The following is a 22767-nucleotide window of genomic DNA, read 5'->3' on the forward strand; positions in this document are numbered from 1 at the left end:
CATGTACTAAAGACCTGTTTTGTCTAAAAGAAGTAAAGTCTGATTGAGTTAAACTAAACAAAAACTATTTTCAAGTACCAATATCTTCATTAGGATTTCAGAACAATTTCTATTTTTTGTATGTCTATGAAACCTGCTTAGTAGAATAAACTTGCAACACACACACACACACATACACATAATGTTTAAAGTACCCATCATTCTGAGGGACAATAAAGAATGTATATTCCCATCAGTGAAGGAAACATCCTTACAAGAAGTTTCCTGCCAGATTACTTTATATATGAGTGACCTCAACAGAAGCAGATGCAGCCCAATCCAGGAAAGGTGTTTAGCAGCTATCTTAATTTCCCATGTCTGGAATCACACACATCTCCCCACTCTGGCTATCACACGTCAAGAGAAAATTACATCCAAGCTTCTAATTCTATAGTAAATCCATAGCTGTACATGGTGGGCTCATAGCCAAAAGATAAGTGACATAGGAAAACTAGTATCAGAAATTCTGTGGGGCTACAAGTTTCAATAAATGCTTTACATTCACTGTGTATTTCTATAGGAACACCAAGCAAGATGAATAAATAGGAAGCAGATTGTACACTTTTGTTCTTTTTGAAGGTGTATGCAACAACAGTTTCTACATTTGCATGAAAGGATGAACTTCAGATGCAACACAGTTTCTACATTTCCTCATGAAAGGATGAACTTAAGATGAACTTATGCACCTAGAGAATATAAGGAATTTACAAAGCCAGATGTTAACATATTGATAAAATGTAGCACAAACAGGAAGTCTTCCAAAGGAAGACTGATCTAGAAACTAGAAGAGGTATGATCAGGGTAAAATAATGTATGCACATAACATACCCAAGTTGAACCAAGTCCTAACTCAGCTGTACAAAAGCTGCCTGTGGTTATTAGGATATTAAGAAAGTTACACTGAAGTAGGGTTTAACGTTTGAGGAGGTGGTCATGCAGAGTTTAACATGGATCTGAAACACAAAAGAAGCACCTCTAACTGAAATACCTAGAAGTACTCCAGTAAATTTGAACAACAGCAACAAGATGTATATTTTTATACTGTATCCACTATTGCTGATCAGATGCCAGTGAAGAAAAAGGTAAGCATGTCACAGAGGAGTAGTCAGTGGAAATAAGCATTGGAAAGGCCTGGAAAGTTAATTCAAACTCCTTACCTCCAAGTCTTTGTGGCATTCCCAGCCTGCACATAGAAGCCTCCATAGCTAGTGATTCTAGTTGTTTCTGGTAAAAGAAATAGACAGATACCAAAGGCTGGTATACCACTTTTCTTTTAAATGCATAGATGCTGCATAAAACTCCCTTCATCAGCAGAGCAGATACCATTGAGGAAAACTTGATACACTGTCCTTGAAACCAGAGCAAGCATTGGCAGTTACTGGCAAGAGACAGAAAAGCTTAACTTCCTTATTTTCCTTTCACAGTGAGCAAAATCATTGAACTGTTGCCATAAAGCACAAACATGCACCTGCAAATGTGAGCATTAATTATGACCACAGAGAAACTTTCATTCTTCTGTGTAAAAAAATGCAAAGCAGAATCTCAAATAAGGATGACTAGCCATCTCTAAACCCTTGTGACTAAAAATGTTTCTAATGCTCACTAGTAGAAATAGAAGCAAAGAACACTCAGAACTTCAAAAGATAGTCTTTAAACACTGAATCCAATCCTTTAGCACTTGTTGGGGCAGCTATCAAAAGATGCCCTCAGGTCATAGTACAGCCCTTCCATTTTATCTCCAGGACCCTGTAAAAAATGGCCCCTGAAGTGTTGGGGTTTTTTGTGGAGAGACTTCAGAAGTGTTGGGAAGATCTCCCTTCATAGAAAGATCAGCACAATCAGACAAAAAAAAAAAAAAAAAAGTACTTTCACAATCATGAGCCATTTACTCTCTTAAGAGCAAAATGTGCCAGTTTCACTTCCCAGGATCTGACAAGTTCAAAGTTCTGTGCTTAGGGAGATCTTTGATTTATCTTTCTCCTTCTAAGACAGTAGCACAGAATGCAGAGGGCTGCTAGTAGCTTTCAAAAGCGATTAGTATTATAGCTCTGTACCTTAAATGCATAAAAGTAAGTACATAACAAAAAAAAATTTCAAATAATACATTTTATGCTTGTATTAGTGAGGAAAAAGACCTGAAAAGTTAGCTGCCTCTCTGGTAATATACATCAGTTTGGGGGAAATCTCACCACAGCAGACAGCATCCATGTAAGTAGGGGAGAGTAGTGCTGCTGCTCCCTTCAGTGCTCAGAAATCACAGCTCTGTGGTCATCCCACCTTTCCATATCCCCCAAAAGGTTTGATTTTTTTTTTAATTTTTGAGACACGAGTTTAATGGCTTAAACAGGAAAAAAAAAAAAAAAAAAAGAAAAAAACCCAAGCTTTCCAAGTTTTCTTCCCTATGACAAAAGGTTCCTAAAATTAAAAAAGTAGATTCTCACATGACTCTATGAACTGTGACTTCACTACCATAATACTTGTGTTAAAATGAAGTTGGAAAAGCAGAGAGCTTTTAGACACTGTGTCATTTAGACACACAGTTCTTTGAACTCCCAGTACTGCAGAGGTGCTTTGCCTTAAATTTAGCTTCATCATTTGGGTAGAACTTATAATAGCACATTGCTTTCAGCCTTTGCAGTTTGGGAACATCAGACAAACACTCATTTAAACACTCTTCAAGAGCCATTTAACATCACTGTAATTTCCTATCTATCAACTTTATCTGTTGTTTGAAGGACAAACTATCTACATATTTTTTAGCAAAAGGAGACAAGCAAAATCCACACTTATTTGAAAGATCTCCTAGACCCTTGCAGCACTGGACATTTTAAGGCCTTGAGCAATTGGAAGGAGGATGACTTGTACTTGACAGATGCTGGCCACGTTGCTTAATATACATTCTGGAAAAATACTCAGATACTCTGGCTATGAAATTGTAATAGCTGGGGATCATCATTAAATGCATCAAAAAAAAAAAAAAAAGGAATGAGCAGTTGCACATTTTTTTTAATGCATTCAGAAAACTTCAGAGCTTTTTTAAAATCTTCTCTCACTTCCTCCTCCTTTTTTTTCTCTCTTACTCAGAAGCAGTGATGACTACGTGTGCTTCAGGAAGACTCTGACCACAAACATTACCAGCAACAGTCTTATGGCAACCGGGCACTCTGAAGAGATGAAAGCAGTAAAAAGGATTTTTCTATCAAACGGGACACCAAGATATTAATGTCTGGACTGTTAATGCTCCATGAGTCCCAGGCATTCAGTTAATCCTCCTGCACATGTTGTTTCTAGCAGGTTTGATGTTTGCAAGGTTTTGCCACATGTAGATGGTTGTATTGAGAGACAGCTTAGACTAGACAAGTTTAAGAAAAACCTCAGGATGGCAATACAACAAATTATTACTTTTCAGAAATTGTTGTCCGCATACTGCAAACTCTGCAGTCAGTGTCCAGGGGACAGGGTGGACTCACAGAGCTAGCTGCCTTCCAACATATACTGCAGCAAAATGCAGTTCTACAGCACACAGCTTCAGGACGTGCTACAGCCAGTTGCACCATCCCACTCAAATCATAGATGCTAGAGACAATGCTTGCAATTGGTACTTGTTCATAGCTTCTGAAACTGTTGGACTAGAGTTTACATTGTTTAGATCAGATTTAAACATGCCTTGGAAGAGTTGTTCCTGCAGACCTCCAAAGATGTATATCACCCTTGTGGACTCAGGAGGCTTACTCATTAATTCAAAAAAATAAATGGCACAAAGGTCTCAATGAGTCAACAAGGAACTTTATTATTTTAGAAGATATTATCAATGCTGATTTAAATTTGTGCAGAACCCTGAATTCTGTATTAATAAAACCTAAATACTTAAAAGCCAGCCATTTAAATAAGAAAATATTCAGCTCCAGAGTTTTACTCATGCTTAAGTCAGTAAAACTTTTTCCCCCTTTATTAGTAAGAATGACTTAAGCAAGTGTTTTGTAATAAAAGGTTAAGTCTGCTTCATGGAATTGAAAAAAAATCTGTCCGAGTTATGTAAGTGCAGCCTGGTACGTAGATTAAAGTAATGCAAAAAATGTATATATATTAAATGTGACAAAAGAAATTGGGCAATCTTCTACCAACTGGGGCACAGATACTTCATGTTTTTATTTGAAGATGTGATTGGTAAAAATGATGAAAATACTTACGGGTAGCTTTGCTATGACTCAGACACATAAAAGAACAGATTATTAAGCAACTTGGATCCAACTGGGGCAACAAGATAGTTTTTAAACTGTACATTTGTACAAAAATAGCTAAAGGTAAGCCAAAAACTTTGATACTTTAAAGCGTCACAATTTTACTCAATATATTCAAAAGAAAATTGTATTGATACAGTACTTTATGTTCTTTCCAAACATTTATGTTTAGTGAGAGTTACCCTAGACCATCTCTGCTTGGAAGAGTCACATTTCTGACCAGTTTAAAGCCACATTTGAAAATGTATTGAATGTTTACCTATTTTCAGAAGGGTTTTACTCATTTTCAGATATTAAATGGACCTGCTTTCTAAATTAACAAGTTTACTACTATAACCACCACAATCTCTGACTGAGGAAAAATCCCTGATGCCAAAAAAATCACCTTTTCTGAGAATGAATGCCTAGAGAGTTAAAGCTTATTTTCAACTAGCTGTGAGTATCTATTTCAAGATATATCCCTGTTTAATATCCCAGTTTTTATACCTAATATAATGTCATTATGTTTTTCAATATACCATAATTTTAAAACATCTTCAGAATCCAGAGTTCAAATATTTCAAATGTTTATTATTAATCACATTCACAGTGTAATACAAATTACATTAAAAGCTACACATGAAATATACAAAGAATACATTAAACACGTACCAAACACGTACCATTCTGTAATGCAAAGAATTCCTGACTCTTAAGCTAGAAGTGGTTTTAACACCTGTTAGCAAGAAATGGAAATCAATCATTGGATTGAGAAACACCTTCATTATTTAGGGAGTTTTATTAAAAATTCTTGAAGCCAGTAAAAAGGCCATTCATGTTAAAAAAAAAAAAATCACCACTGATCTTTCCCAGCATGTAGAAAAGTTATTCCACTGTTTCAAGTCCCATCCTCCAGCAAAGGGAGTCACAGAAGTCCATTTAGCACTTTGTTTCCAGAGTAGGTTGATGATACAAAAAATAAGCTATAAACATACACATAATCATGTGTCAGCATGTAACTTTGGAAATATTATATGTAGAAGTTTAGAGACCAAGATAGTCTGGTATATGTACTGCTGATAGAAATCACACAATGACAGCTCTGAAGTACATTATACAATTTCAAAGTACTTTCCATACCAAAATAATACATTTACTGTACATGTCTAGATTATTTCCTGTAAATGTTGACTGATTACTTGTGCTAGTACTTTAGAGAGTAAGATAAAGGTTTTAGTTCTTTTTACAGCCTCACCTCACACTTACCAAAAACAAAAAAAAAAAACAAAAAAAAAAACCAAAAAAAAAAAAAAAAAAAAAAAAACAAAAAAAAACCAAAAAAAAAATTCCTGGCTAGCTAAGTGCAAGTAACTGGTAATTTCTGATACCAGCTGAATTCTGGTGGTGGCTTGACTTTGTTAAATAAAAACATTTCAAAGAAGAGGCAACTTTCTTACCTCCAGTACACCAATAGTTTAGTTTATTCAGAAGATATTCTTCTTTATATAATCTATGCATAACTGTAACAAGAGGTCCTAAGGACATATGCTTGCGCTTAAACTAAAAGCAAGCATGTGCCCAGTAGCAACAAAATGACAATTCAGAACCTCTTTTGGTCATTACAGAACAATGAATTTCCGAAGAGATTCTTTCATGTGCTAATTAAAAAAAAAATTAGAGATGTCTTTAGCCAACCACTTTGGAGCTCCAGAGCTGTGAAACCGATGAGTCAAGACTCAAAGATGCATCTTAAGTTAAAATTTGCAAGATCTTCCCTTTTGATGGATGACCATAATGAGGAAATTGCTTTAGCACCTCAACACAGCCCCAGTCCTTTCAATGAATTGTAAAGGCTATGCAAGCTGGCAACCCATGTTTTAATTATGAAATTTGGATTTCTGTGTCTGCATGCACAATTGATTCAAGTATTACAGAGGGCTTGTAAACCTGGACTGAAGCTTTAAGTTCATGTGGAAAAATCAGGATGTAATATGCAAAAATAAATCAATCATGTAAATCATGTATTTAATATCCATATAGATTTGCATTATAATATGCATTATTTAGCAATAAGCATTATTACTGAGCACTATTCAGATGCATCTTACAAAACACTCCTTCCATCTGTCTTTAGAATTAATACAAAATAAATCCTATGGCAGTGTCTAGCACTTTACAGCACTTTCTATATTACTTCCGCATGTAAAAGCTTTCTCCTGGGGTCTAGGAAGGAAGAAAGGGTTTTTAATGCCATCAGAGTCCTTCTCTGACTTCCGGCTACGTCCCTTCTAGCAAACAATAATATGCCAGAGCTTTATTGCTCAAGGGCAAAGAAACCTCAAATATATCCCATGTGTGAGCTGGCAATGCCAGAGGCAGATGTATCGCCAAAGAACCTGTGCAGATCTTAGAGTAGCTTCAGCAGAGCACTCATGCTCAGGATTCACCTCAAAGCAGAAAAGCCTGGAAGTGCTCACTTACCAGAATGCTGTTGTGACAACTCTCACCATAAATGTTGTTGCAAACAAATTTATTCAAAAAGCATGCTGAAGCAGAGTAAAGCCAAAGTCACAAACTTTTGAAAGCATGCTACAAGTACAATTCATTTCAGACTAAGCTTTCAGAAAAACTCAGCGACTGCTTCCTTCCTGGACCCCCAGTGAAGACAAATTTGCATGTGGGAAAATTTTGAAGGGCAAATTTCACATAAATACACTTTCTAAACAATACATCTGAGTGAAAGATAACAATTACTATTGCATCCAACTTGGATCAGCATTGCACTTTAAAATATGTATAACCATTAGATGTTGTCAAGAAACATTCAAGTGTCAATAGATTTTTAGAAATCACTGTAAAAACGTTAGTAGAAAAGCTCAATTGCTTTTGAAGTTAAACTTAAGTTTCAAACACAATGCACATGGCTAGCTATGCAGTTTACTCCAGTTGAGATAATATGGTATTAAAAACCACCAGTGGCATTATAAAAGGGATATATGAGAAATACAAAACTAAATGACAGAACTACTGTGATATTGAAGCCAAGTGATGTCCAAGTGCTAAGACAAACCATATGTGAGCACCTTCATGCTAAACTTCACATTCCCATCTGCATGTCAGCAAAATTGTAGAAATTGTCTACATCTTGAGATGCTGATGCTTTGCTTTCCGACACAAAAACCTGTTTTGTTAAACAAAAAAACAGTTATGCATCAGTAAAAGCAGTCATGCTCAACTGGAACCAGTAATGCTCATTTTTAGTTTTGCATTTCATGAGAGACACAACTCTGTTGGTTCTCACTGCATCTCTCAGCCCTGATGCATCCACCATTTGTTATCATCACCATTTTCTAGCACACATGCTGGCTGCATTAAACCTTGCCTTCAGGATCAGGAGCTTGGGGCTTCATTATTCAGGGGTCACAGCTTCAGTTAGTGTCTATTTAGATATATTTTGATTGGTAAAGTCAACTCTCTCCAGAAGAGTGGGGAAAAAATATATACACAAAATCCTTAGACTACTACTTTCCTTTACAGAAAGGGAGAGTTTGTAAGAAAGACTTCCTTGTACTATATTACCATAAAATATCTTAATATCTGCTCCAGAAGATGACTATTTTTTAAAAGGTAACTTCAATTACTTTTGCATTTTTCAAAATGTATCAATGTATGTTAAAGTCCAAGCTCCAGGACAGTCACCTTTGAAAGCTTTCAGCAGACCAGCAATAATAGTCTTAGGTAGTATCCAAACAGTTGAGAGTAAATTGACGACATTGTGGGTGTTTACCCATCTCAATATGCAAGCAATAGCCTCAATCAAAAAATTAAATGGGATTACTTATTACAAGATAACTCTTTTCCAGAAACTGGGCAGCCTAGTTCCAAGTATTTTGAAAGGAACTGAAAGACAGCAAGGAGCTGCATGGATGAAATGTCTCAAAGACATTCTAGTCAACTTTGAACAGCTGCCTGAAAGCAAAGGTTTTGTCACTCTCCTGTTATCAGGAGTGCTCTAAATGTTTCCATAAGCATTCTCAAAACCATTGCCATTTAGAGAAATCAAACAGCAAGGAAAGAGGAGATGTGGTGTAAGGAAGCTAAAGTGAAAGAAGCTGACAGAAGAAAAAAGAACACTGTCTGTGAAGGACAGCATTCTGTGGCATCCTACACAGCAAAAGCAAACATGGAAAAAAGTTGAAATCTCATCATATTATCTTTGTTGTGGTTTAATAGACAGGACACCACAAAGTTAAGTGACTAAATCCAAGACTTGAAGTGGAACTTTTTTGTGCTACAATTATAGAACTTGATTTTGTGTTATGTGAAAAAAGTTTTAAGTGGAAATCTTATATTCTTCAGTGGATTTGGGGATTCAGAACTCTCCTAGGACAATTTTCTTGTCAGCAAAAAGTAACTAATGAGTACAAAAAATAAAACAACAACAAAAGGATATTCCAATTTTACTACCCATGAACCTAAAAAAAATGTGTATCTCTTTATCAGTATCTCAGTACTGTATCTTGACCATGAAATAGCTCAGACATTCTGTAATTTTTCTGAGAACAAAGCAATACACCAGCTTACCTTGGTCCCACTAAAAACTTCATTTACAGTGCTTCGACATTGTTCCACAGCACCATCTCCGTTGAACTCCAAAGCAACCACTGGACCTAGAAAATAGTTTAGTCTAAAATCAATAATACTTTTAAGCTTGGCATTGAAACAGTAGATTTCTCAACCCATAGGGAATTGTGAAGCTTGCAACAAGCATTTTATTTTTTTGCTTGAGCCACCCCATAGTGGCAGATAGAGCATTAAAAAGACTTAAACATGTTACAAAAAAAAGCTACCATGTTATGTGCAATTCCATGCCTTTTTTTTTCTTTTTTTTTTTTAGATATTTGGACAGGATTCCAGCTTTACTTCTTGAAAGGCAGCAATAGCACAAAAATGCTAAGGAGTGCAAGGCATCATGGAAGTGAGTCAGACTATTCTGCTCAAATAGTGAGCCATTTCACAGACATCTGGAGTGGGATTGAGTCATTCAAGCACTTTTGCTTCAGTCTAAGATAGTGAATTGCCCGATTTTTAGACTTGTTCTTACCCACTATTTGCAGATCTGCTTTCTCTGGTTTCATTCTGAACATGGTATTTGTTCCCACATGACTGTAATATAGCCTATAAGCAGGACTATCATCTTACAAGTGCAATGACTTGTCCTGTTCTTGCAATGAGCATTACAGACCTCTCATGTCACCATGAAAAAACCTGCTTGTTGCTGCTAAGTTTGGGAATGTGCAGTGAGCTTTAGCGTGTAACAGGTAAAAAGACATCAGTACTTCTGAAAAAAGAGACAAAACCCAACTGCAGTCATATCAATAGAAAGACTTCTGAAATACTCTGACGGTACACCAGTTGTCAAGAAAATTTTAAATACTTATCTGCTTTATGTACACCTATACTGATTTGGTTAAACAATTTATACATAAACACTGAATAGCTCAGTGGTTGAGCTATCACTGGGATAAGTCAGAAATAGTCTAAAAGCATGAGCTTTTTTTGACCATTCCAGGCAGATCTGCATGTGCCACTGCTCCTGAGCTATGCAGTTGGGCCACTAGGGGGGGAACAGAAACACAAAATATATGTGAAATAACTTATTTTTGATGCCTTCAGGAGTTTTGGCTGGTTTAGGCCCTCACTGGGGCTTCCAAAACTCATCTCAACAGGTTTTGCAGTATGCCCTTGAAATAAAAAATTGTCCTCCATTCCTCCTTCTTCTCCAGAACTCTCTAGTGACAGATTTCTATAACAAGAGGAGAAAGAATACACAAACCTTTTTCCAGCAGTGGAATGAATTCTAATGCACTCTGCTGGAAAACTCTGTGAGCATCCTCTGCCTTCATTAAAACTTCTTTAGTCTGTACCAGCTGAAAGCCTTTGCTAGTCATCTGTTAACAGAGGAAGAATTCATGTTAAAAATGCTTCTAAGGCAGAGTTCAACTTGAGTATCCAGATTACACTGTAATAGACTCATTTTTCCCATACATATTAAGTCTCAGAGCAAAGGGACTCTTTTTGCTCTTTTCAGAGATCATTTGCTTTTTCTACACTTCTGTTTATTTTCATTCCATTCATCCAGATTTTCTCCTCTGCCCTAGTGAACCTAGAGGAATAAATGTGAATGTTTTTGTGTTATATATTAGGGCCTGGGGTTATGTGTTTTTCCCCACAATCCTTCACAAGTAGAAACTAATGGGAGTTAAAGTCATTCAGCATCTGGAAACAAGCAGTCAGTTCTCTTTAGTCTGCAATCGTTCAGTCAAGCATTAGCTCAAAGTCTCATCAATCCACTGCTAAGTTTTCAGTTTTGGAACAAGAGTTAACAACATTTGAAAACACATATACACATTCCACCCCCTCATTTTTACTCCAAATCTAATATGAAACTAAAAGCACATGGGGAAAGAACAAATACATTTTTGCTTCCAAAACATCCATTAATCTACAGAGCAGTTAGATTTCCCACACAAACTCACTAACTAGTCCTTTAGCATCTTTTTAACTCTAACTTCTAAATAACTGCTAACAGAGGAGAACACATCTATTACTCTCCTCCTGTAGCTGTTCCTTTGTCAGAAATCACCCTTAAGTATCATTATCTGCCTTCACTCAAGTAACTCAGTAGCTCAGACTTATAAAAGTCCAGCTGGGCAGCGAGGAGGCAAGGAGACACCCTACAGCTTTCTTTCCTTGCAGATAAAAACCCAAGGAAAAGAGCTCCACCAGATGTTTAGTTGATCATACAACACTGTGATCAGCAGCTTTTGCAGATACCACTCTCAGATGCTGTAGCCTATGGTTACTGAGTTACTGGCTCTGCTCTGTGACATCCTTGGCACTTCAGGATGGTGAAAGCAGCCAGCTGCTCCCAGGTTTTAGCCCCAGGAAAGTACAAACTCAGTCAAGCTTGGAAGCTGCTGTCTCACGGAGGGAAAAAAAAAAAAAAAAGACCAATAAAAAAGCTGTTTAAGTCATTGAAGACAGCTGACCAGCCATGACACTCACTGCCCCTTTCAGAAAAAAAGTTCCAATACTGGATGATATGGGGGATACACTTTAACACTTTTTTTTAAAGACTCTCTGTTAGTAATGGAAAAACTTTCAGGACAGACTTTTGTTAGCTGAGACTTTTAGGACAAGCTAACAAGTTAATTGGTTACATCTCTCTCACAAGCATTGTCAATCACGTACACTATATTTGAACAAGTTCATCAAATCAACTACACATTTTCTTCAGTGCATCACTTTGCTGTGCCATGATGGAAAAGTACACCAGAATTGTTAGAGCATAGATGTGCCACTCACAGGATGTCAGTTGTAAAGAACTGACTGATCAAATGAGATTCAGTCTTTTACCGTGCTTTAAAGTTTTAAACAGCACAGTTGATCAGTATGGTCAGTAGACAAACAAAGCCTCTATATTCTCCCTTCAGGGAGAATCAGAGGCTGTCCACAGGAACGTTGAATTAGGAATTGAAAAACCTGAATGAAGACAAAGGTTGCTTACCTCATCAATTAACTTCCTGGCATTTGCAATTGTGTAGTCGCCAGCAAAAAACACAGCCAAACACGATTCATCGCTGTTTTTCTGTCTCTGTCCTCGAGTTATGGGTACGATGCTCTTTGTAGCATCAGTAGAAACCCTGATAGCTTTCAGCTCCTCAGAGCTGGGCAGAGGAACATAATCTTGGACTACAGCAGTTTCAGGCAAAAGGCCCCAGTTATTTTCTCCAGACACAGGGGTAAAGTCATGGATGTTGCTCCACGTGTTATTGAAGATACTCAGACCAGCATCTTTAAATTGTAAAGCAAGCTCGGGATAATAGTACTGGAAACATCCAAATTTCATACCTGTGGAGGACTCAATAATGGGCTGGGTGGCACAGCACAAGAACACCTCCAGCTTTCTGCAGTCCCGCGTGCGGAACTGCTGGCAGGCAACCACACATTTACAGTCTTTGCAGTCACGGAAAAACACACTGCCTTTTATTGGTCCTAAAAAGATTTGGCAATTTACACAGTCATCAATCGTGATTGTAGCAGAATGGTCAAATATGTAGATTTTACAGTTTTCACAGTCCTGAATGACAAATTGTTGCCCTGCTACTTTTCCAGGCAGTCGACCCACAGTTTCATTCTTCAGTCCAGAAAAAGTGTAATCTTTGGGGTCAATCTGAAGGAGGAATAAAATAAAAAAAAAGGTTAAAGTCTTCAAATGCAGAGAATATTATAATGTTAAATGCCCATTGACTTGCACTGATTGAAGTACCACTGAATTGTACAGGATAAACTACCACAAGGGTCTTCAATGAGTGATGAAAGATCAGAAGCAACTCTTTCAGCTAAACTACTGGAATACACAGTATTGAGATACAGCGAAGAAGTGAAACTACACTTCTGAGAATCTCCAGGGGAATAAAAAAAAAAAGCAACTCAGTTTGTCCTTTAATAAAGAAAGAGACAAGGGGAGCTAGTTTCAACTGTAGACTCTGAACTGTTTCAACAAGGATGATGGTTTTGGGTAGAGTAGTAACTGTAATAAATAAATTGTCCAACATACTTACAGATTCATAAAGCTGGAGATACACAGTATTTCCTTTTTGAGTAGCTTGCAAGGAAACCTTGTTGGTGTCAAATAGTATCTTCTCTATTATGTTTACAAACTACAGAGAGCTCATTAACGTGTGCCACAACATCACCTCGTGCTAACAATGACAGGATTTTTGTGCTAACAACACATAAGAGATTGTTTTAGCTAGGTCCAAGAAGCAAAAACTGGCAGTGGCGGTACAAGGGTCATGTTTGCAGATCTCCTCCACACTCCAGCATTCCTCTGGCTGGGGCAGAACAGTTGAGGGAGGCTGTGGCTTTCCCTGGGACTCTCGTTTAGAGAGCAGCAAGTCATGAGCCTCCCAGCACCTGGTATGGATGCAATACAGGTGGAAAACATTAATAATACAGCCCATGCTGTCCTTGAACCAAAGGAATTTGAGCTAGCTTATTTCTAGATATAAGTTAAGTCCCAAGCCATCTACAATTTCTGGAGCAAATTCGACTCTGCCCTCTTGTGAAAGCTCATTAAAATAGCACTTAGAAGTGTACGAGTGAATAACTAGCACAAGATCACTTCACCAACTTGCTATCTGATTATCAGCCTTGAGGCTCCTAACTTTGCTCTACCATAATCAGTTATGCATTACCACAGTTTTGGTGTAGCCCAATTCCTAAAAAAACTTCTTCCTAGCATGTCAAACATTGACACAATATTTAGAGACCAGCAAAAAGCATAAACCAGAACAGGCTAGCGCCAGCCATTCATTAAATCAACTTAGGTAGCTTTTGACTGGAACAGCCAAAAGAAGCTAAAAATCTCTGCCAGCTGATAAAATATATTTTGTTCTATGCAACTTATATGACCTTCAGACAGGAAAGGAGGTTTGCAGCTGATTAATCTTCCAAATAAAATGCAAGCTGAGACAATGAAGATGGCTTTCTAGAAGTCTCTCCTCAATCATACATAATACCACTAGTATACCTTCAGGAAAGTGCTGCTGGAAGTGTTACAAATAAAATTGGGAGACTCAAAAGATAAGGGACACCTTATAGAGACTCAGTCACACAGTATGCTTTGGATTCAAACTCTTCAAGGTCTTTATTCTCAAGTAATGTTACATATTTGTTACATATTTGTTCCATATACAAGTTATTTGTCCTCATATTCTCTCTTACTTGAGAACACAAATATTAAAATTGCTTTTGGACATATTCTTCCCAGGCTTCTCCTAGAACATTTATGTATGTTTGTGTATGTCTGTATGTCAGGTGTTTTTTTTTTTTTCCTTAATAACCATGGGAGACAGACTCACTTTCAAAAGAGGCACAAAGGAACAATTACTTCTCTTAGGAATGAGAATTTCAGTGTTTCCAGAATTTAGAGCTTTTTTGAAACTTGGAACTAAGCATGTCTTTCTGAATTGCTCTGCTCTACAAAGCCTCTGAAGCAGCACTACCTCATCCTACCCAGTGGCCTTTGCAAGGATGTGTGAAACTTCAATTTTATTTAGGCCTAGGTGAAACACTTAGTCAGCAAACTCACAGCTTATAGACATTTTCAAATGAGAGTTTTTGAGTAAGAACAGTAGTCAAGTTGAAGGTAAAAGTTTGGCTTATTATCAGATTCAGGAGCTCCTCTGTTTACCTTTTTTCCAGAAATAATACAGCTTTTACTTCTCAATTTGTTGACCATGCCAAGGAATTTGCACATTTCCTTTGATTTTGCTTTGCAGTTATCCTTTTAAAGACTAAGAGTATTCATTAACACTGCAGTACAGACTGGAGAGACTGCATGAAATAGATTGGATACTCTCTCCCACCTGGGTTATTGCCCCTGAGAGGAGGGGATATAAGACTATAGCAGATATAAATATTTCACTTCTCCTGGACAGAGAAACAGGCCTGAAGGCAGAACCATGACTTTGAGGATGCATCCAACAGCTCCTTATATGCTCATAGAATTGTTTAAATTGGAAACGACCTCTAAGTCCATCAAGTGCAACCATTAACCTGACACTGCCAAGTCCACCACCAAACCATATCCCCAGCTGCCACATCTACACATCTTTTAAATACCTCCAAGGATGGTGACTCAAACATTTCCCTGGGATGCCTGCTCCAGCTCTTTCCATGAAGAATTTTTTTCCTAATGTCCAATCTAAGCCTCCACTGGAGCAACTTGGGGTCTTTTCATCTTGTCCTATCACTCAGTACTTGGGAGAAGAGACCAAGCCTGACCTCCAACAGCCTCCTTTCAGGTGGTTATAGATGGCAATAAGGTCTTCCCTGAACCTCCTTTTCTTCCAATAGCCACAGCTCCCTCAGCTGCTTCTCATCAGACTTGTGCTCCAGACCCTTCACCAGCCCCATTGCCCTTCTCTGACATGCTCCAGAACTACAGCATCTTTCCTGAAGTTAGGAATTCAGAACTGAACACAGGATTTGAGGTACAAACCTCAACAGTTCTAAGTACAGGTCATGGCTCTAGTCCTGCTGGCCATGCTACTTTTGATGCCAGCATGCCATCGGCCTTCTTGGTGCACATTCACCATCTCTGAAGTCTGCAGGTATCATCAACAGGTTAATAAATCACTGCAAGCACCTTCCTTCCCCTGACAGTGAACACCAACTGCTTCTTAAGCTCTGTCTTGGCAATATAGCAAGAAAAAAAAGCAGGCTAGGAAAGCCAAAAGGAACAGAAGAAAATAACATCTGCAGTCTTGTACAACCATAAGCAGGGCTATATACATTTCTCTGCCCATTCATTTGGTCTTCCACTGGCTATAAAATCTTCAGCACATGGCAGGTCAGAAAAATTCAAGTATTTGATAATTCATCTACTTGTCCTTTGTATTTGGATAAAATTTCAAAAAACTTTGTCCAAATCCACCCATCTCACCCAGACAGACACTCTACTCTCCAGCCCTTAACAGGTTGTTTTAAACATCCTTTTTTTCCCCAGGCTGCTATAAGTTCAAAAGGTGACAGTATTCATAGCAGTCACTTTTAATATTTTCAGCTGAATTTAAAGAGTTCTTAGAGTAGATAAGAGTCGTACATTAATAGATATTGGCGCAGTTTAGGAGCTGAAACCTTCTAACTGAAGTAGCTATGCAGAGGTTCAGGCATTACTCCATAGAATGGCCTAACATAACCAGAAGTGATGATGAAAAAGCCAGCCCTTCTTACAGGGTTAATATTTTTCCTTCTCAAAACAGGCATAGAAGTATAATCTTTGGTTCTTAGCAATTGCAATAGTGAGAAACCTGTTACAAAGGGCTAGAGGATAAATTGTAAGAAGCAAGGATTTTAAAGAACAAAAAGGAGAGAAATGAAGGCAAACAAGTTTGTCACGGCTGCTTACAGCTCCAGGACATCCTGCTACAAGTGCAAGATATATTAAGTAGCTTTCCTTCCTGCAAACACTTGTCTTGCAAGAAGGTCAGAGGCTTTGTGAAAGCTGCACATGACATACATCTCCTCAGCCACCATTATTCAGTTTACTCGCACTAAAACCCAGCAGCTCCCATTTGGAAAAAGACTTGCAAGTGCTAGAGCTTCACAGCTTTTAATGGTAACTGTACCTAGAATAGTAAAGGATCCCAACATCTTGAAGTGTTTCTGGTATGAGTTCATGTCTTAGCAAGACTTTTCCACAGGATCCATCAGGGAAGGAGTTTCAGTCAACAGAGATACATCCCTATAAATATGAGAAGGTACTGAAATCCTTACAGTTCTCCTCTAGTTATCTGTGTCTAGGCTGCTGAGCAAACAGTTTGTAAAGTATTTCTAAACCCCTTACACTAAGGTTTTCTCTTTTAAATATAATTCTCAAAAAATCATCCCCTCTCTAAGTCACTATAGATGGCAGTACAGAAATTAACTTAGAGCTGATGACATAGAGAAGTTGGCTGCTGACCCAGTGACATTAAAAGCTGCACCTATAGGGTAGGCACATCAACTTAAGAAGCTTTAAGCACTATTTTTGTCAGCAGGGGAATTAACTTTAGGGAAATAAAAAATAAAAGTGCATTCCCAGGCCTAGACACTTCTGCATATTCATACTTGCATGGGTTTGGTGCCCTCAAGTAATGAGTTGCAACATCCTCTGGAGTTCGCTTGCTGAAGTTACTCATCCACTGGCAGATTTCAAGATTTTTGCACAACAAGAAAAGGTGGAAAATGTAATGCAGGTTCCTGTCTCTAGCAAACAGTTTTTTTGGAGCATCTCCTGCACACAGTGACTTTAGAAGTGGCCAATACAACAGTCTGAACATTTCATTCTATTCTTGGGAATCTTCATGCTTTTCCATAATGCCCATAACATCATAACCCAGTCATTCACATTCAGCAAACCACTGCCAAATATTGCATACAGAAAAAGTGAAAGAAGAGAGGAAGCTACCACAGGCCTGTATTTGATCTAACTGGAAATACTGCTTAATATGAACCTTCTGACTGTTTTTCAGTTGATCTGACCACATTTTGAGAAATACAGCAATAGTTCTGGTGCACCAGGAAGCATAAGGGAGATACATTGGATTTAAGGACAAAATAATTGTTTAGAGAAAAAAAGTTATTAATATTCAAAAATAAAGTAAAAAATGGCTACCTAAACAGGATCTAGACAATTCAAGATACAAGAGAAACATTCATGAAAAACCCTCAAACGTAAGGTAACTAACAAAAGACTATGATTTAGGCAAAAAGGTAAACCTCTTGAGGTTTTTTAACTGTTTAAATACAGCTACACAGTACAAAAACAATGATAGTTGCATGTTTCCTATCAACTAAACCAGTTAAGTTGTAAGTCAGTTGACATAAAACAAAACTTTACTTGTTCCTCCTAAAAGTTAAAAAAATAATCCGAGAAGGAAAGTTCCTCTAAGCTCTAAATGCCACTATAATCATAATCAATCTAATCCTACTTCTTTGAATATGAGACTAAAGCAAAAAAGATGATGCAGCTATTTGTGTTTCTTCTCCTGTGGAGGTCATGAGTGTATCTGCCATCATGAGACACAAAAGCCCCAGTTCCTGTGTGTACATACCCACATTCAGTTACTGCTGTTAGTCATACAGTGGGAAAGGAAAACAACCCAGGTGCAAAGCTAGCTGAAGAAGCTGGGAAGGGCTGAGCACCACCAAGTTCCTCTCCCAAACTTGGTCAGAAAGAGACTCTCATGACAGCCCAAAGACTTCGAGAGACATTAATAATAAGTCCTCAGGATGTAACACAGTACTAGCAGACTCTGGAATAAACTGTGCTAGACTTACACTCATGGACTGAGAATCCTACAGCAGCAATAAACGGAATACTCATCCTTTTCCTTTCTGTTTTCAAGATAATCTGATCCTTTGTTTCTTCTACTGCACCATAAGTAATCTTCACACAGTTCTCTGAACTTGTGGCTGAGTAAGCATTACAGACTCCAGCAGATTTACAATGTAATCTAAATTTGATTACATTTTGTATACATTAAAACTTCTGTCCTCACTTAATAAAGTCACACAGAAATCTGAAAAGGTTCCTCAAGTTCATATACTTTCCTTAATTTCACTTTAGCTATCAGCATCTTATAATATTTTCTATTTAGAATTTTTTACCACATGGTCTGTTTTTGGGACTATTACACAGGTTACATGGTCACTGTAATATCATCATATTACTCTTTGTCTAGGGCTACACTAGCAGACAGTATCAAAACTAACCATTTTTTGCCATCAAAACATGATTAAAATAGGCTCAACTAGCAATGATGTCCTTCAGAAGCAGCAGAAGTAGTTTTGTTAGAGGAACCCCTCAGGTTCCCCCTGCTACACATCCCTAATCACACAAATATGCACACAAGTGTGCCTACATTTTTCTGCCGTGTCAGGATGGCATTAGTTTACAGGAAGACAGTTGGAGTGTCTGAGCAGCAAGATACCTGTAAGAATATACAGAGCATAGTTTACAAAAACTACAGACAATTACCAAACCTGCCTGTGAAACTGAACTATATAACCACAACTGCATCACAAAGTAGTAGAGCCTAAAATCAGAAACACATCCCCAACCCAAACAGTGGAAATAAACATCAAAAGAAAACCTAGCACATCTGTTGACAGAATTGAGGTTTTCAGCATTTAGAATATGATTCAATGCACTTGATGAACAAAAAGGAGTCTTGATTGACTCTTTTCCTACTTACTTCAATTTAACTTTGTGTACAAGCACAAACTTGTGAAATAAATAAGTATATATGAAGCATCAGAAATGAGAAAGCAATAGACAACAGGACAAGGTATCACAGACAACATTTAAAGCTACTACATTAACACTGACAAGGTGTCACCTAATACAAACTGGGATCAACAAGTTTAGTGCACCAAGTGTTCAGTACTCCTTCACCTAAGATAAGATAACTCTGGGTGCTTTCCTAGTTTAATGTATTACTCTTACATCTAAAAAGCCCAATGAAAAATAAGGATGCAAAGAGCAAGGGAAATTAACTTGGACATTAAACAGCCATTTTTAGGCTGTACAGTACAACACTAAGAAGCTAATTTGATGGTTTACACAGTTCACTAGCACAGCCCAAACTCACTGATTCTTCTGGTTTCTAAGAGTCTTTTACAGAAAACGAGGAAGTTTTACATGCAATACATGACCGTGGTTTTTTTACTCCACAAAGATAGATTGTTGGTGCTGTAACAGTCTCATATGTTAGCTTGAGCCTACTTCCAGCAAGTTAACAACAAACATTTCCTTAGCAACAAGGCCGGCTATTCTCTGAATCAAGTCTTTATATATCCTGACTTTCCTTCTTTTAGTTTTCAAAGTTAGCTTTATATAAGTAGAAGGGGTAAAAATTCTGTTGAGCTTTAGCCAGTAAATTTGCTCTAAAATTAAAAAATAGTATTCCAAAGGCTGATTTGGTAATTTACTTCTAGATATAGTTTTGTTCTCTCACTAAAATATGGCTTCACTACAGCCACTCCCACTGTGAGAGTAGTCTCCATACAAGTGACAGGCTGTTATCCTATCTTTCTCCGTCTGCTCCCTAAATATCTGCTATCCAGTCAAAGCAATAAGCCCAACACAGATTCCTCATCTTTATCATCAAGGAGCCAATTCCTCCAGGCCACACGCACACTCTCTAGCTCATCTCCATCTAAGCTTGTCTTAATCTACTTGAAAGACTTAAGGGCCACCCTAGAGCACCTGGCCAAGTTTAAAAAACAAGCAAGCTAAACATTCAAATAAGTTCACACATTTTCTTTTACATACTTGTAAAATATGGCCTAAAGGTTTGAGGATTTTATTTGTTGAAATCACATTAATTATGTTTTTCGCCTGCCCAGTTTTTGCCTCTCCCACCCGAAGGTAGCCAGAGAGGAGAGGAAGAGAGGCCTAGTAGGGTTACAATGTCATTACATATTTAAGAAGCGATATTTGAAATGAGGCTAGGATGAAATACATTTTATCCAGCATTTAAATGCTTTCCCGCTTGAGTCTTCGTGACTGTCTCCTGGAGCTCTGGAAACAGCACGGGAAAGGATTTGACTTCCTCTGTCTTTTTAGGGGCTAATAAACTGGTTCTACTTCCTCAAAAAAAAAAAAAAAAAAAAAAACACAACCACACGCAAAAGAAAAACCCCAAACAAACAAACAAACAAAAACCACCCCAAAGTCTTAAAAAAACCCAACCAACCAAACCTGCAGCGCAAACAGCGAAGCAGGAAGAATCAATATAGACAGTCAGGACACACGGCACGAGTTTTATGCCTCCGTTCCATGCCCGGTGCAGGGTCTCGCCCGGGCACAAGCAGCTCCCCAGCCATTAATCCCGGTTTTCTCGAGTGAAGCACGCACCCAGGGGACTCCGCGCTGTATCAGGAAGCAAGCAGACACCCGTGGGGACTGTCACAGCCAAGCTGCCTGCCCACAGGGCGCCGTCCCACCGGGAGGCAGCCCCAGCCCCCTCCGGAGCAGCCCCGCACCGGGGACCGATGCTCGCACCGCCCGCACCCGCGGCACCCAGCGCGCCGCCCTCTCCGCTTACACAATTTGAGACTGCCCGGTAAAATCCTTAGGCTAAACACTTTTTAATTGTTCAGATAAACGCACTGAACTGCACGGACCGAGCCGTAACAGCGGGACGGGGAAGGCGTGCTCCCTGCCGGTGCACACACCCCGCCGCAGAGCCCGGAGGGCAGGAGAGCGAGATGCTGCCCACTGAGAGAGGCGACAGCGATAGCCCCAGCCCCAGCCCTTGGCAGCCGCCGGGGCGGTACCTTGGCTCGCAGGTCCCAGCTGTACTGCGGCGCCTTCTGCTCGCCGGTGCCCGCGTCCTGCCCGGCTCCCGCTGGCTGCGGCTGCCGCCCGCCCTGGGCCGGCTTCCTGCGGCGGGAGAAGAAGCACCCCATGGCGCTGCCGCCGCCGCCCGGCGGGGAGAGGCTGGCGGCGGGGAAGGGCTCGCCAGCGCCGCACCGCCCCGCCCCGCCGGCTTCCGGTTTGCTCCCGTCTCCCGTAGCGACCGCGACATTTCCCCTCGCCTTTCCCTTCCCCTTCCCCGCCCCGTCCCGCTCCAGCCATCGCCTCCGGCCGGCGGAGGCGCCTGGACGGGGCGGTGCCTGGCAGCGGCGAGGCGGCGCCGCGGGGCTGAGAGGCCGGGGGCAAGCGGGGCAGTCGGTTTGTCCCGCGGTTTGTCCCGCGGTTTGTCCCGCGGTTTGTCGTGATCCGCATCGCTCCCCCGCCCCGGGGAGGGTTCGCTCCCGCCCGTCCCGCGGGAGCGGCTCGGAAGAGGCGGCGGCTGGCCGTGAACCCAGCGCTCTACCGAGGTGAAACCTGTGCCCCGCCGGAGCCATGTGCGGGTTCAGCTGTGGAAGTCGGAGGCAAAACGCCCTGTACGGGGTGTAAATACAAACCGGCTAATCCTGCATCACGTCCTTTTCCTATGGATACACCGGCGCGGTCCCCTCGGGACGCGTGCCACCGCCGTGCTCGCTTCCCTGGCAGCGCTGCCCCAGAAGACCCGGCTTCTTGCAAGTGTTTCAGAGCAGCAGAAGCAGCAAGTGGCGGCATGAGAACCCACAGCGTTCTGCTGCTTTGTGCCTCCTTTTGCAAATAGTCGGGCTTCCTATGTTGGGTTGTCGTTTGTGAGTTTGTTGTTTGGCTTGGTTTTCTTTAGCGGTTGTTTTTTTGGTGGGTTTTTTTTTGTTTGTTTTTGTTTTTTGTTTTGGTTTTTTGTTTTGTTTTGGCTTTGTTTTTTACCCCAGAAGAAAAACTCACACTCTTTTTATCAGACTGTCTGACCAGTCAAAAACATTTTCCCCGAGATTTTCTCTTCAAAATTGTCTATGATGTTTTGTTCAGTTTCTTCAGAAAGTATCCACTTGCTCTCTTGTGGGTTCCCTCATGGGCCACGCTGCGGATATTTGCACCCACTGTGGTCTTTTACATGGGCTACAGGGAAATTCTTGCTCCAGCACCTGCAGCACCTCCATCCCCTCCTTTTTTTGACCTTGATGTTCACAATGGTATTCCCCCACTTTTTTCTTCTCTCTCCTCTCTCTCTCTCTCACTGGTACATAGTGGTGTAGCCCTTCCTTAAAAATGTTTTCCCAGGGGTGCCACCGGTGTTACTGTTGAGGCTCAGCCATTCCCCATGGTGGGTCTGTTGGAGGTGTCTGGAAGTGGCTGTGTCCGGTGTGGGACAGCCCTTTTTCCTCACAGAGACCACCCATGCTGCCAGCACTTGGTCACCTACACATAGTTCATACCCACTAACAAAACTTCTGGGACATTTTGTGTTAAGAAGAGGATGGCATTCCTGCTGTAGGAATAGAAGAGATGAGAACCAGGAAATGTAGCAGAGCAGTGCTGTGCCAGTTGTGCAGGTTGAAA

General features: G+C 39.8%; 1 protein-coding gene across 1 annotated transcript; it reads right to left on the reverse strand.

The window, feature by feature from the left end:
• Positions 1-5613: 5613 nt before the first annotated feature.
• Positions 5614-21335, reverse strand: RP2 (RP2 activator of ARL3 GTPase). The gene is made up of 5 exons (XM_021546592.2): positions 21156-21335; positions 11830-12495; positions 10096-10210; positions 8844-8929; positions 5614-7440 (listed from the first exon to the last, which is right to left on the reverse strand). The coding sequence occupies exons 1-5, from the start codon at positions 21285-21287 to the stop codon at positions 7357-7359; spliced, it is 1083 nt and encodes a 360-aa protein (XP_021402267.2). The 5' UTR covers positions 21288-21335; the 3' UTR covers positions 5614-7356.
• Positions 21336-22767: the final 1432 nt, after the last annotated feature.

This window comes from Lonchura striata, chromosome 2 (genome assembly GCF_046129695.1).
Source record: "Lonchura striata isolate bLonStr1 chromosome 2, bLonStr1.mat, whole genome shotgun sequence".
NCBI lineage: Eukaryota > Metazoa > Chordata > Aves > Passeriformes > Estrildidae > Lonchura > Lonchura striata.